Source organism: Pseudophryne corroboree, chromosome 9, assembly GCF_028390025.1.
Source record: "Pseudophryne corroboree isolate aPseCor3 chromosome 9, aPseCor3.hap2, whole genome shotgun sequence".
Lineage (NCBI taxonomy): Eukaryota > Metazoa > Chordata > Amphibia > Anura > Myobatrachidae > Pseudophryne > Pseudophryne corroboree.
Genome location: NC_086452.1, coordinates 453,884,861 through 453,899,162, shown reverse-complemented (window position 1 = coordinate 453,899,162; position 14,302 = coordinate 453,884,861). Strand labels below are relative to the sequence as shown.

General features: G+C 45.6%; 1 protein-coding gene across 5 annotated transcripts in view; it reads left to right on the top strand.

Moving 5' to 3' along the window:
• Positions 1–14,302, top strand: part of PLXNA1 (plexin A1) — a 293,840-nt gene that overhangs the window by 30,987 nt on the left and 248,551 nt on the right. For all 5 annotated transcript variants that reach the window (XM_063941209.1, XM_063941212.1, XM_063941211.1 and 2 more), the window contains exon 2: positions 1,909–3,230. In XM_063941209.1, coding sequence (XP_063797279.1) covers positions 2,064–3,230 — 1,167 coding nt within the window. In that variant the 5' untranslated portion in view covers positions 1,909–2,063. The remainder of the gene's footprint in view (positions 1–1,908; positions 3,231–14,302) is intronic.

Genomic DNA, 14,302 nt, shown 5'->3' with positions numbered 1-14,302 from the left:
TTCCTTTGTTTTTGAGTTATGGAGGATTTATTACACAGTATCACCATGGCAACCACAGTCGCACATCACATAAGCAGCAGAGAGGCTTTGGAATGCCTCTCTGAGTTCTGTCTGTTGTTAATAATGTAAAAAGCAACCTGCATCCCCAGCTCCTTCTGCCATCACATGACATGCTGATAGAAAATGTCTATGTAGCGAGCAGCCATATTTTGTAGCCTCGAGAGATTTTAAAAAGGAGATCATGTTTGTAGAAGGATGGCTAAGAAAGAAGCATGCTAAAAAGGTATTTAACGATCTATTTAAAGCAAAGAAACCTTCTCTGTGGGATTTCTGCTCTAATTTGTACTGATGCCTCTGTATAATCTCTGTATTTTATACTTGGAACACTCTCACATTTTGCCAGTTAGGGAACCCATTACAGGGGCAGGAAGTTACTCTCCGCGTATGTCTTTAATCATTGTCTGTGTGCGCTAGGCGAATGATTTGGTATTAAAATACTTCACTTTCCGGAGAATTACCGGCGGCTTCATATGATTTAATATTTCAAATGTAATTCAGAAAATCTTTAACTCCCCCATAAATCCTACATCCAATTCAAATCGTTTATTTTGTGATTGAGGCAATGATGTTTTTCAGTCATCAATTCATAATGGTCGTAATCAAATGTCCTATATATTGTCTGTGAGCTTCTTGCAGGCCACTGCACTCAACGCTAGTAGGGTAGGGTAGTGTAGTGTCTGAGGAGCCCCTTCGTCAGCTGCGGGCCTACACGTGCTAGCATCCCCTCCTGGCTTCTGGGACTTGTAGTTCCACAAACACCTACCAGCAGCTGAAGAGTCACTGGTTGCTAGTACTTGATGCGGATCTGTTGTTGGTGCATTCGCCAGCAGCCAGCCTTAGCTGCTGCTTTTTGTGAGAAGATCTATAATTGAAGTGTCACAGGCTCGTGTGACAGGATATCAATAATATAGCACAGTGACACTTTTGTTTGCGTAATTTTTTTTTTCCCCCTGGAAATGAGCTTTAGTCCAAATTCATTGACAGTTAACTTCCAGTCCAGAGAACGGAGACTTCTTAAAGGGACAAGGCACCATTTATGATCAGGGTTTAGTTGCACCTTGTAATGTAATATTTGCGATTATACATAGCCTTCAAAAATTGCCTCCACGTATTTGGTTTATTCAGGTTTATTTACATAAATCGATCACCACTCGCAGCATTAAGGACATTAAATGTGCGTTTTCAGTATTATACGCACCAGGCGTGCTCATTGTTTTTTAATAGACCATTCCCCTCATTGTTTTTTAATAGGCAATTCTCCAGCTTTTCAGGTCTAATTTTATCGTTGTTTTGTTTTTAATTGACCAGTTATTGACTGAACATTCGGCAGACTCCATACTTGAGGCCTGTAAGGCGGCGTTTTGAGGCCTGTAGGGCGCCCGGGTGGCCAAGCTGCCGCTAATTCCGCACTTGTTTTTCTAGCCCATGGCTAGAGTGGCGGGTAGTTTATTGTATTATAGTGCAGTATGTTTTTGGCAGAACTGACGGCTAAACGCTCACCTAAGGCCTACTCGCAGTAGAGCGGCCATTTTGTGCACTGAACCAGTATTCATGAGAATGCAGACTGTCCATTTGCTGGTACAAGTAGCATTACCAGAAGCCTCAGTGATGTCATGGGTTCCTGGTTAGTTGATAGGCTGCATTCATGCGAACTTTGGTTTGGCCACAAAATGGCTGCCTACCTTGAGCCAATACTCACCTGAATGCAACCGACCATTTTGATTGGAAAGCTATGACCTGATTAAGGCATCAATTTCCTGTTTTATTATTTGAAAATCTAATCTCTGATAAAGCCAATGTATTTAACTGCTACCAAATTAATTTGCTGCTTGCTTTGTGTTTCCACAGGTATCTTCTGGCTGAAGTTTTGGACCATGCACTAAATGAGGATTTTAGCAGAAAAACATTTTGAAACCTAATCCTATTTTTTTTACCCAATCCCCAAAGCCTTTAATTTATTTTGGTATATTTTGAATGCTATAATTATTATATTATTCTTGAAAATGAGGATTCAAGCAAGCAAGCCTCTTCCTTTCCATTTATGGACCCTTTTATTTTTTGGGGTCTCCTGGATTCTTCCAGGGGATGGATCCCCCAAGCCATTTAGAACTTTTGTGGGCAGTGATTGGAGCTTGACTCATCTGGTGGTGCACAATAAAACGGGGGAAGTGTATTTGGGGGCTGTCAACAGGATTTTCAAACTTTCGAGCAATTTAACCCTCCTGCGCGTCCATGTCACGGGACCTGTGGAGGACAATGAGAAGTGTTACCCTCCGCCCAGTGTCCAGTCCTGCTCTCATAACCTCGTCACAACAAATAATGTTAATAAGCTGCTGCTAGTGGACTACTCTTTGGACCGGCTTATAGCTTGTGGCAGTGCCTCTCAGGGCATATGCCAGTTTCTGCGTCTTGGTGACCTCTTCAAGTTAGGAGAGCCTCACCACCGCAAGGAGCACTACCTCTCCAGTGTTAATGAATCTGGGACCATGTCTGGAGTCATTATTGAGGTTCCCAACGGGCAGAACAAACTTTTTGTTGGAACACCCATAGACGGGAAGTCCGAATACTTTCCAACTCTCTCTAGTAGGAAACTGTTGTCCAGTGAAGAGAACGCGGAGATGTTTGGCTTTGTCTACCAGGATGAGTTTGTGTCTTCACAGCTCAAGATCCCCTCAGACACGCTGTCCAAATTCCCCACCTTTGATATATACTATGTATACAGCTTCAACAGCGAGCAGTTCGTTTACTACTTGACCTTACAGCTAGACACACAGTTGACTTCTCCAGATTCCACCGGAGAACAGTTCTTTACATCCAAAATTGTCCGTCTGTGTGTGGATGACCCAAAGTTCTATTCCTACGTGGAGTTTCCCATTGGCTGCATGAAAGATGGCGTGGAGTATCGCCTTATACAGGATGCCTACCTGAGCAAGCCTGGTAAACGCCTGGCCAAAGAGTTGGGCATCTCTGAAAGGGAAGACATTCTCTTCACCGTCTTCTCACAGGGGCAGAAAAATAGAATCAAACCACCCAAAGAATCTGTTCTCTGTCTGTTCACCTTGGGGAAGATCAAGGATAAAATTAAGGAACGCATTCAGTCCTGTTACAGAGGCGAAGGAAAATTGTCCCTGCCTTGGCTCTTAAACAAAGAGTTGATTTGCATTAATTCGGTAAGTTCTCTGCATATATATATGTATTGACTAGCAATGTTTGTTTACTGGTTGTAAGTCTTTAGGGGTTACTGATTCTCAAGTTTGCGTGCCCAAGTACCCTGTGATATACCAGCTGATATGGGGCAATTGGTCAGATGGTGCGGAATGAGCGTTGCACAGCTGCCCAATAATGACCTGTTAAAATTCATAGGATTGTTCTCATAATGGCGGAAATATGCGTTCAGAAGATAATGAGCTGGGCTAAGAGGCTTCTGTGGTGTTGGTGGGCGCACAGAGGCTGAATGGCCAGAGCTCCTCTGATTTGGAGTATTGGAATTCAGTTTTATTTATGGTTAATGTGAGAACAGTGACCCATGATGTATAGGATAAAAAAAAGTGAAAGTTCCGACCGATCACCATTTCCGAAGGTCTTCATTATAGGCCTAGAGCCCATAGTATAAATATAATATTAATAAGACCTTTCCAAGTATAGTAGACAAAAAAAAAAGTAGTAAAAAGTTCCAGATAGGACCTTTGAATGAAAGAAGGAAGTGTATCTGCTCTAGGGGTTGCTGCATCTAGCAGTTATGATTGGGGAATTGGACCAATGAAGAACTTGCCCACGATGACCAATTATCAACCTCTCATTTTATAGAATGTACTTTCTAAATGCTATCCTAAAGCTGATGCCTGCCCTCTTCTCCACTCTATTCACTGTATGAGTCATCAACCCTTAATTTTTTAACATTAGGGGAGAAGAATAGGAGGGATCTAGGCAAATGATGCTGGGTTGGGGTGGAACGCAGATTGTAAGGAGGGAGTCTCAGTGACGATAAAGGGGCGATCAGTGCAGGAGTGTGTGGTGGGCTTCCTGCGGACATCATTGTAGAGAAGAAGGTATAATAGCGTGCTGTGGTAATGATACCATGGCTCCAGACTTTATGAAAGGAACGTACGTTGTTGTGTAATATATATATATAATATACTCCTTTGAGGCTTGGAACCTGTTGAAGGACAGAGGGGCAGACGTCCTCCAGTCTTTAGCCAGTTGGGTCTTGGCTGCGTTAATGATATGTTCAATAAGTTTGAGGATTTATTGATGTTGGCAATCTGTTTGTGCACCAGAACCATGTGAGGGTCATGAGGGAGAGGAACGGATGTAATATTGTCATTGAGAGACTGGTTTCCATAATGGCATGACAGTGAGGGTTGATGAGTCTTCTAAGCTGTGCATAATTTGTTTTTGTCACATTACTGATTCGTTCTCTTTAGTTAGACTATACATACTAGGCGTGCTATCCCCATGTACGGAGTATAGGTGTCCAGCCTTGCTGTAGGTGACCGTACACACTGGGGTCGATTCTATTCGGCAACTTAAGAATAGCGCCGGGAATTAGCTCCCGACGCTATTCAATTCAGCTCCAGTTAAGTCGGCGATGTCCCGTTCTCGCCAACTAAACAGGTTGAATTGTCGGGAGAACGGGCATTCTCCGACTTAACTCCCCGGCGCGAGGCTGATTCCCGACAGAATCAGCCTCGCGCCGGCCGCGAGGAAGCACTTTTGTCGGGTTTCTTCTCTCATCCCCCGGGGATGAGAGAAGAATTCCCGACAATTGCAGGTCACTAGCAGCTGAATTGAATAGCGTCGGGAGCTAATTCCCGGCGCTATTCTTAAATTGCCGAATAGAATCGACCCCAATGTAATCCTGCCACAGGGCCGGAGTGCAACACCTAAATGACTAAATATGAAGATACCCAGCCGTTTACGGAGCTCTGTACCAGTAGCCAAATCACTTGTGTTACAATGGGGGGGTTATTCAGAGTTGTTAGCAAACCAAAAAAGCTAGCAATGGGGCAAAATCATGCTGCACTGCAGGTGGGGCCGATGTAACATGTGCAGAGAGAGTTAGATTTGGGTGGGGTGTGTTCAAACTGAAATCTAAATTGCAGTGTAAAGGTGTGTACACACGGTAAGATTTTTCTTCCGATTTTGACTATATAGTCAAAAAATCGCAAGAAAAGTTAGTGCAGATTGCGAGGTGAAAGTCACCTTGCGATCCTGATGCGATACCGATGCACGGTGAGTATCGCAAGCCTAGATAGACTGTGCAGGCAAGTCAATTTTGACTATCTAGTATAAAAGTATAGTCGAAATTGACACTTAAGGGCAGTACTGACGGGGGAGATGTGTGCTGAGCAATCTTAACACAGACCGCTCAGCACAGCTCGGTGTGCTGAGCGAGGTGGGGGGATGACGGGGGGGGGCGCTCACTTCACACAGCGCTGAAGTGAGTGACCCGCTAGATAGAGCCTGCAAGCAGGCTCAATCTAGCACTGGCGATAGCGATGTGCGGGGGCGCGCATAGCTATCGCTGGGGGGGGTATACACACGGCAGATCCGTGCTTAAAATCTAAGCGATCTAGTCAGATCTCTCCGTGTGTACCCCCCTTTAGCCAAAATGGCACAGAGCTAGTATCGCAAGCACAGTCATCTAGGCTTGCGATACCGACCAAGTTCCTATCGCATAGTGAGAATCAGGGTTAGTCCTTAAGAATAAAGCAGCCAGTATTTACCCTGCACAGAGACAATATTACCCACCCAAAACTAAGTTGTGTATACACAGGGGGTAATTCCAAATTGATCGCAGCAGGATTTTTGTTAGCAATTGGGCTAAACCATGTGCACTGCAGGGGGGGCAGATATAACATGTGCAGAGAGAGATAGATTTGGGTGGGGTGTGTTCAATCTGCAATCTCATTTGCAGTGTAAAAATAAAGCAGCCAGTATTTACCCTGCACAGAAACAATATAACCCACCCAAATCTAACTCTCTCTGCACATGTTACATCTGCCTGCCCTGCAGTGCACATGGTTTTGCCCAATTGCTATCAAAAATCCTGCTGCGATCAACTTGGAATTACCCCCATGGTGAGATAAATCTGTAAGATTTTGACTACATAGTCCAAATCTTAAGGAAAGTTAGTGCACATCTCAAGGTGTTAGGCAACTTGCAACACAGATTCAATCCCGATGCGCTGTCTGTATCGTGAGGGCTGTAACACACGTGCCGGTTTCTCCCGGATGGCAAAAAGCCGGACAAACTTTGTCCGGCTTTTTGCCATCCGGCAGAGTCTTTCACACACAACGGCTTTGAGCTGTGTGTAATGCTGTGCACATGCGCAGCAGCAGATACGGCTTGAAAAAAAAACCCGTTGTGTGTGAAAGCTCCCCCTCACAACACGGTCCACTGCCTACTAAGACGGCACGGCCCCGGCCCGGAAGCCGGACACCTTCCAGTGGATCTTTCCGCCTGCAACCCGGCAGCCGGGCCGTGGCCGTGCAGTGTGAAAGGACCCTACCCCTCACACTATTAATTACAATACCGGCACGGGAAAAAGCCATCCGGCTTTTTCCCGGCCGGCAAAAGCCGGCGCGCGTGTTTCAGCCCTAAGACAAGATAGACTGTGCAGGCAAGTCAATCTTGACTGTCTAGTGTACAATCTAGTACAAAGTATAATCAAAATTGGCACTTAATAAAAATCGTACATAGACAGAATCGAAAGTACAGATAGTCAAAATTATTTGGTTTGCGAACAACGCTGAATAACCGCCAATATGCAGCCTGTAAACTCAGTTGGAAGATGATCTTCCGTCTAGGCATTTCCGCTAAAGAGTGACACGTACAATGGATATTGCAGCATGTGTTACCACCTTTAGCCTTATTGCGCAGCAAAGACGGCAGGTGACTAATCTGTATTGCCCTCCTTGAAGTGAATGGGCCGTAGGCCTATATACAATTCGCTCCTAGGGGTACATTTACTAAGATGGGAGTTCTACTTAAGATGGGATGTTGCCCATAGCAACCAATCACATTCCAGGTATCATCTTCGAGAAGGTGCTAGATAAATGAGAAGTAGATTCTGATTGGTTGCTACGGGCAACATCCCATCTTGAATAGAACTCCCATCTTAGTAAATTTACCCCCTAGTGAGCACATCCAAATAATGCTCCTGGCTGCATGAAGCTTCTCTCACGGCTGGCAGTACCTGTGTTGCTGGATTCCATCTTGTGGTCGGGCTCCAGGTCTCTGCGCTGTCTTAGCTGCAGCAGGGATTTATGGCAGCGCAGAGCTAACGTCCTTATAAGCACAACACAGCCAGAATGGTAATGTATGGCGGAGAGTAAAAACAAATGCTAAACAGACCTCTCTGTACCAGCCCTCACGCGGCTATCTGATTTACACCCTGTCATGCTCGTTGCCGGCCGGCCCTAGACCGGCTCTCCCGTAGATACAGGGAGCCTGCGGAATTATAAGAAGTGATGGCGACTGAAGGTATTTCAGTGATGCTGACAAATCAGCGCTGTGACATAAAAGCTTACGGAGAAATGGCAGGAAATGCCAGTAAATTGGCTCTCCCTTGCAATCATTTTCTTTTTCCCCCTCAGATAGTACGAGGCGATGGTGGAACATTTCAGCCTTAATCGTTTTGCATTGTTTTTTTTTTTTATTTCCTTTTGGTGATTTGCGGCCCAGGTTAATTCGCTCCTGGGAGTTATCGGGAGCAGTAATCTTTTTGCAAATCACAGTAATAACATACATCAGAGAGCTTGCGTACGTAGCTCGGGATTAGAGAGGGCAGCGCTGGGTTCTGCTGCTCGCCCACTGTGCCACTTTCAGTCCTCACGCTTCAGGTATCCCCAGAGGACGGCTCCGGCTCAGCGTCGTGTCCTCTCCTCTTGCCGTTCCCATCTGTCCAGCAAAGTGTTATTTTTAGAAGAAATTTGTTTTGCTGTGTAAGTAGACTTTTATCATGCTTGGGAGGCCTAATCTAGATAATGAAGAACGCAGTCACCGGGGGAAACCTTGTTACAAGTTATCTTTTGGTATTATTTCCAGACAAGCCATGTCCTTGTAAAGGGCAATTGACGAATACTTTGAATGTTATGTTCGTTTGTTTGACTTTAAGTGAACCTGTCCCTGGCGCTTTGCAGAGGCAGCCATTTTGTTGGTTAGTCTACAAGTCACAAGCATTCAGCCGTTCACTGATTCTGTCTTCTATAGCATTTTATTTACAGGGCGTCAGATTGTGTGTGGCCGGCAGTCTTACGGATATGGCCTACATCAGAGTTTCCTAAACTCCCGCCATTACAGTCCAGGTTTTAAGGATATCCATGCTTGAGTCCAGATGGTGTAATTAAATTGACTGAGGTACTAAGTAAGTAACATGCTCAAACATGGATATCCTTAAAACCTGGATGGTAATGGCAGAGTTTGGGAAACTAACATGAATGCAATGTACATAACATGAATACAGTAAACATGATGGCCGATACATGAATATAATTCAGTGTAGTAACACATGCAGGTAGTCTGGGGTTATAACACGTAGTGCGGATAATGGTGCAAATTTAGCGCGTGTGAGTGAACAAACAGCTGGAGAGTCATCATAAGATATGTCACCAGGCTCCTACGAGGTAGACAGGCATGAGAAGACCCTGCTCGCGTGAGCTAACAATCTGGAGACCTCGCTGAGGTACTGATTATACTAGATCCTATTGAGTGAATAGATATTGACTTGGCCCATAAATGTCAACATTGTGTGCTAGACGGGCCCTCTACAAAGACGTGTTTACTTGTGTTCTTGGCCTTTTGAAAACTGTGATTAGATAACAATGACGGCCTCCTAAACCCCCTACTGAGCCAGAGTGGTCTAATCCAGTCACGAAATTGATCCTATTGCAGTAACTAATCCCTATAAAAATGTATGTGTATAGTTGTCTATCTGTACCCTTCTCTGAACCCTGCCTGTGAGAACCTCAAAGTAAACTGGGTAACAAACAAAATGGCACCCCTCCAAAAAACACTAAAAACAATTTTAAACAAATAAAAAAAATATATATATATATATTTAACCATGTAAGCTGTTAATATTTAGAGGAAATGGGTGGCAAATTAGCTTATTAATCTTTGCACTGTATATGGACTAATACTACACTGATCAGCCTGGAGTTAGAGGACCAAAATGCTTGGATTAGACACTGGGGCTTTTCCCGAGAATTTTGTAGGGAGAATGGTCCCTAAATAGATAAAATCCATGTAAGTGCCAGAGCCATGGAAACCGCCGATGTGAGACTGGGTTGGTCCTGGGTGACTGACTCCGCCATAGTTCTGTGGTGTATATAACCAGTTCTTGGTTCGTCAAAAGATCGAATGCTGAGTAACCAAGCCTGTGTCTGAATCTGGTTACCCAAATAGGTGGGCAGTCCCTTCAGGACCAGGCACTCTGCATGCGGCAAAGCGGAATGGATCACGTTAGGCGTTAGAGCTAGGGAAGATGGCCAACGATTGCGCACCGTTGGCGATCTCATCCAGCAGCCAATCAGATTGTTAGGATGCTCTGATCGGGTATAAATCTGCACTGCTGGTCTTATTGTGGCCTGTTTGACCCGTAACATCCAAATTGGTATCCAAATCCTTGTTCCTGGCCACTTGGTAACCAATCAGACGCTAGCGAACACTTTTATTGAATGTATTAGATAAATGATAACTATAATCTGATTGGATGCTATAGTAACTTGTTTTTTTTAGGAGGTTTTGATAAATCTCCTTATTCTGTTTTATGTTGATGGGTTTTCGCTATGGGGCGGTCTGCCCTGTAGACGTGCTTTAGGTCGGACATATTACTGTAGCTCTATCGGACATATTACTGTAGCTCTCGGTGCATTGCTACTTGCTCCCCTCCGCGAGCGAGACCGGTAACAGCTGTCTGACAGACTAAAGGGGAGTTTATCCGGCAGGAGCTCTGCGCTCCGAGATTTGATTTTGTTTTCAAACTAATTTAATATTGCCGACAAATGATGGAATTGTTACAGGAGCGCTGGCAGAGGCCAGAATACAGGCAGGGAAAGCCCTTGTACTCCAGGGGTGGTCCCGGCCTGCTGCCGGAGCCTGATTATCCGGGGACCATTTATGTACCGGATCCCTCTATAGTACATTATGTCAGCCTTTGTTACGTATCAATGGTCAGAGCTGTACGTCCGCAGCAGCTCTGTGTGGGCCCGGGCCGTTAGTATTCAGGAGAATGCAGCCCGGCAATTTACAGGCACCTAGTGATATCAGTGAGGCACGTTATTTCCCACACACGCACAGCAGTTACCTCATGGTCCGAACCAATCTTTAGGGTCCAAGAATGTATTGTATAGAGCATGGGTCTTCAACCTGTGGCCCTCCAGCTGCTGTGGAAATACACATCCCAGCATTCCCTGCCTCAGTTTTAGCATTCCTTAATAGCAACACTGTGGTAGGGCATGCTGGGATGTGTAGTTCCACAGCAGCTGGAAGGCCGCAGCTTGAAGACCCATGTTATAGAGAACTTTTTATCCTGTATGCTTGCACGTATTAACTCATGGCAACCACATACGCACTTCACATTCTGCCCGATATCACATCTGATGAATATTACTGCACATAAAACCTGATCTTCAGATGCAACCAGTTTTCAGGGATTTGATTGGTGGCTCGTAAGCTCTCTTAAGATACTGCATCTCATGAACCTGGTTCCATCATTCTAGATCTGGCTTGCCTGCTGCAAATTATAAGGATATTGGAAGTCACCGTACAGTTCTTGGTTGATATAAAGAGATGTTAAGGGTTTAGATCAGGCATTCCCAACCACGGTCCTCAAGGCACACCAACAGTGCATGTTTTAGTGATATCCAGGCTTCAGCACAGGTGACTTAATTATTAGCTCAGTTATTTTGATTTAACCATCTGTGCTGCAGCCTGGATATCACTAAAACCTGCACTGTTGGTGTGCCTTGAGGACCGCGGTTGGGAATGCCTGGTTTAGATAGTGGTTACACACACACACACACACACACACACACACACACACACACACACTCCGTAAGACATACACACAGCTCCCGAGCAGCGGGTTGTCTAGCTGCCTACATGCCCGCTCTCCAGCGAGTTAATAAGATCATCCTGCTTGCATTTTGCACCCCATGAATTGTCAGTGGGGAAGAGGCATTCGGGGGAGCCCAGGGTTTGGATTAATCTTCTCCTGCTAGGCCATCATTAGTGAGGTCTGAAGGATTTACTGAAAGCTGTGCGGTGCTCCCTCTCTCTCTCCTGGCGCTAATTATCATTTATTAGCTTTATGTTGTCACTCAGCAGGCTCCCCCCTGGGAAATTAGCCAAGCGAGAAATCTGTGATGGGAAGGAACAATCGGGAGGACAGGGAGATGGGGGGGCAAATGGTGGGAGTTGTGTTGGGCTGCAGACCCCACTCTTCAGCAGCATTAAGTGGGCCCTGGTTTTGCGGGTCACTTGATGGATCTGATGTTGCTGCTTAAGAGTTGGAAAAAAGAAAACAAAAGGTACTATGTGCTCAGTTGTGGCCGTATATAGCTTCTTATGCACTGTATACATGTGTGTATATATAGACGCTGAAGACTGTCTTATTGTGGGCTGAGCACGTATTCATTAGAATTTAGCCAATCAGTTCTTAAGGAACCGGCAAATTCTCATGAATATTTAATTCACTGTCAGTAGAAAGGTCTGAACATGTTATTAGGGGCCGATTCAGCTCCTTAAAAGCGGTGGCAATGGAGCACTTAGCAATCCCTAGTCTCATGTCCTCCCAATCTTCAGTTTCTGGTGGAGGCCCGAGATCCCGTTCCCATGCGAGTTCATGGGGCCCGGGATAGGGGAAGGGAGGATTCTAGTAGGAGAGAGTAAAGTTGGGAGATTATGCCTTTGGAGGAGTGGGAGTTGACACATAGGCTTTCAAAGGGAGTGAGGGCACGAAGTAAGGCGGTGGGAGGGAGGGAGGTTAGAAAGTGGCGTATTTGTAGGAATTGAAAGGGATTAAGTGGTTGTGAGGGGATTTTCTGCTGGAGGTCAGGGAGGGACAACCATCGGCCTCGATCGGCAAAGTCGGTTGGGAATTTAAGGCCCAGTGCTATCCACGTCCGGGATCTCGTAAATGAGAGTCCTGAGGGAAACATGGGATTCTGCCAGATGGGGGTCAAGGGTGAGGGAGTAGTAGTGAGACCCCACTTCAGAGAAAGGATGTCCCAAGTTTTGAGGTTGAATTTAATGGTGGGGAGAAGTTTAGAGGTTGGGGGTCGGGAGGTGGAGGGGAGGCCCCATAAGGGGGTCAGGTCTGGGATGCCAATGAAGGCTGCCTCGATGTCCAACCAGGACACTGATCCTGGAGGAGCATATGAAGTGACAATGTGGGATAAATGGGAGGCTAGGTAGTATAGTTTGACATCGGGAAGAACTCTGCCACCCGCGGAGGTTGGTCTTTTCAGAGTGTTGGCAGCAATGCGGGGAGGTCTGTGGTTCCAAATAAAGCGTATAAGGGCTCGTTGGATAGTGCGGAGAAAGGAGGCCGGGACCGCCACTGGGAGGGTCTGAAAAAGATAGAGCCATTTGGGGATTATGGTCATTTTAACTGCTATGATCCTGCCCAGCCACGAGATAAAGAGACTATTCCAAGAGGTCAGGTCGGCTAGTGTGTTGGTAAGGAGGGGTGGGAAGTTTTCCCGGAAGAGGGAGTCGTAACGAGGGGTTAGGTATATCCCTAGGTATTTAATCTTCGTGGGCTGCCATTTAAAATTAAAGTTGGCGCGAAGGGACTCCGCCTCATGTTGGGGGATATGAAGTATCATGGGCCGATTCAGCTCAAGGCGATGTGCCGCCACTGCGCTGCTTTTGGCCTGTGACGTTCCTGCCGACGTCGCAAGCTTCATGTGCTTTCGGGTACATTGCGCTGAATTGAATCCCCCCCGCCTTTAGAGTGCAGAAAATTGGGACATTCCCCCCTCTAATGCACATGAAATTGTTGAAGCGTGGGATCCTAATTCTCATCATTCAATTTGCCCATACACACAGAGGTACTATTAGTATTCTATGGCGCTAGGGTACCGTAACACGTTACATAGGTAAATAACCTGGAGTATTACATGGATATACAGTGAACAGTATAATCGGACAGAGACAAGAGCCAAATGGACATGGATAGATAATTACAACATGCAAAATTCACGACTATGTTAGAGAGGTCCCTGGTCACAAGAGCTTACATTCTAAAGGGCCACTGTTTACAGTCTGGGTTATATAAAGCTGCTTATATTGCATGACAGACCTTATCTTTGTATCAGACATCCATAGTAGAAAATAACCTCTGTATATCTCCCCTCTACACTGGAATTGGAGCCCTGTGCGCCTGTGTCTGGCTTCCTGCTGAGCAATGATTTCCACCACCTACAGTTTTGCCTGGCAAGGAGCTGACATAAGTTATTGCACTGCAGTTCATTGAGATTCTACCTTGGTGCAATTCTTTTATTTAAAGTGCACCCATCAGCTATATACGGGGGTAGGCCGCTACTTTATGGCCTGAATCATTCTGGAGAGAGGGGTCTATGGATTTATGTGATATAAAATATTTCAGGCCACCCAATTATTGTACTTGGTGTGTATACAGTACACTGGATCTTGGTGTCAGGAAATATTTTTGATATAGGCTCTCATTCCGAGTTGATCGCTCACTGGCTACTTTTAGCAGCCGTGCAAACGTATGTAGTTACTTATTCTGTGCGATGATTGCTGCGACGAGTGACACGGTAATGACGTCAGATTCCCACCCAGCAAACACCCGGCCACGCCTGTGTTTTTCCAAACACTCCCAGAAAACGGTCAGTTGAGACCCAGAAACTCCCACTTCCTGTCAATCTCCTTGCGTCCGCCAGTGCGACTGAAAGCGTCGCTAGAACCTGTGCAAAACCACAATGCTCTTTGTACCCATACGCCGAGCGTGCACATTGCGGTGCATATGCATGCGCAGATTTGCCATTTTTTTAAATGATCGATACGCAGCGAACAACGGCAGCTAGTGATCAACTCTGAATGAGGGCCATAGTGCAAGCATCTTATTTTAGTGTTTCTTTTGAGATACACAGACCAGTCCATGAGTTAGCCAGTGCTCTGCTTACACGGGACCAAAGGGTGTTTAAATTGCCCCTGTTTAAGCTTAAACATAGTCACGACTTTATGCCTGATCCAGAGGGTCACAGTGTTT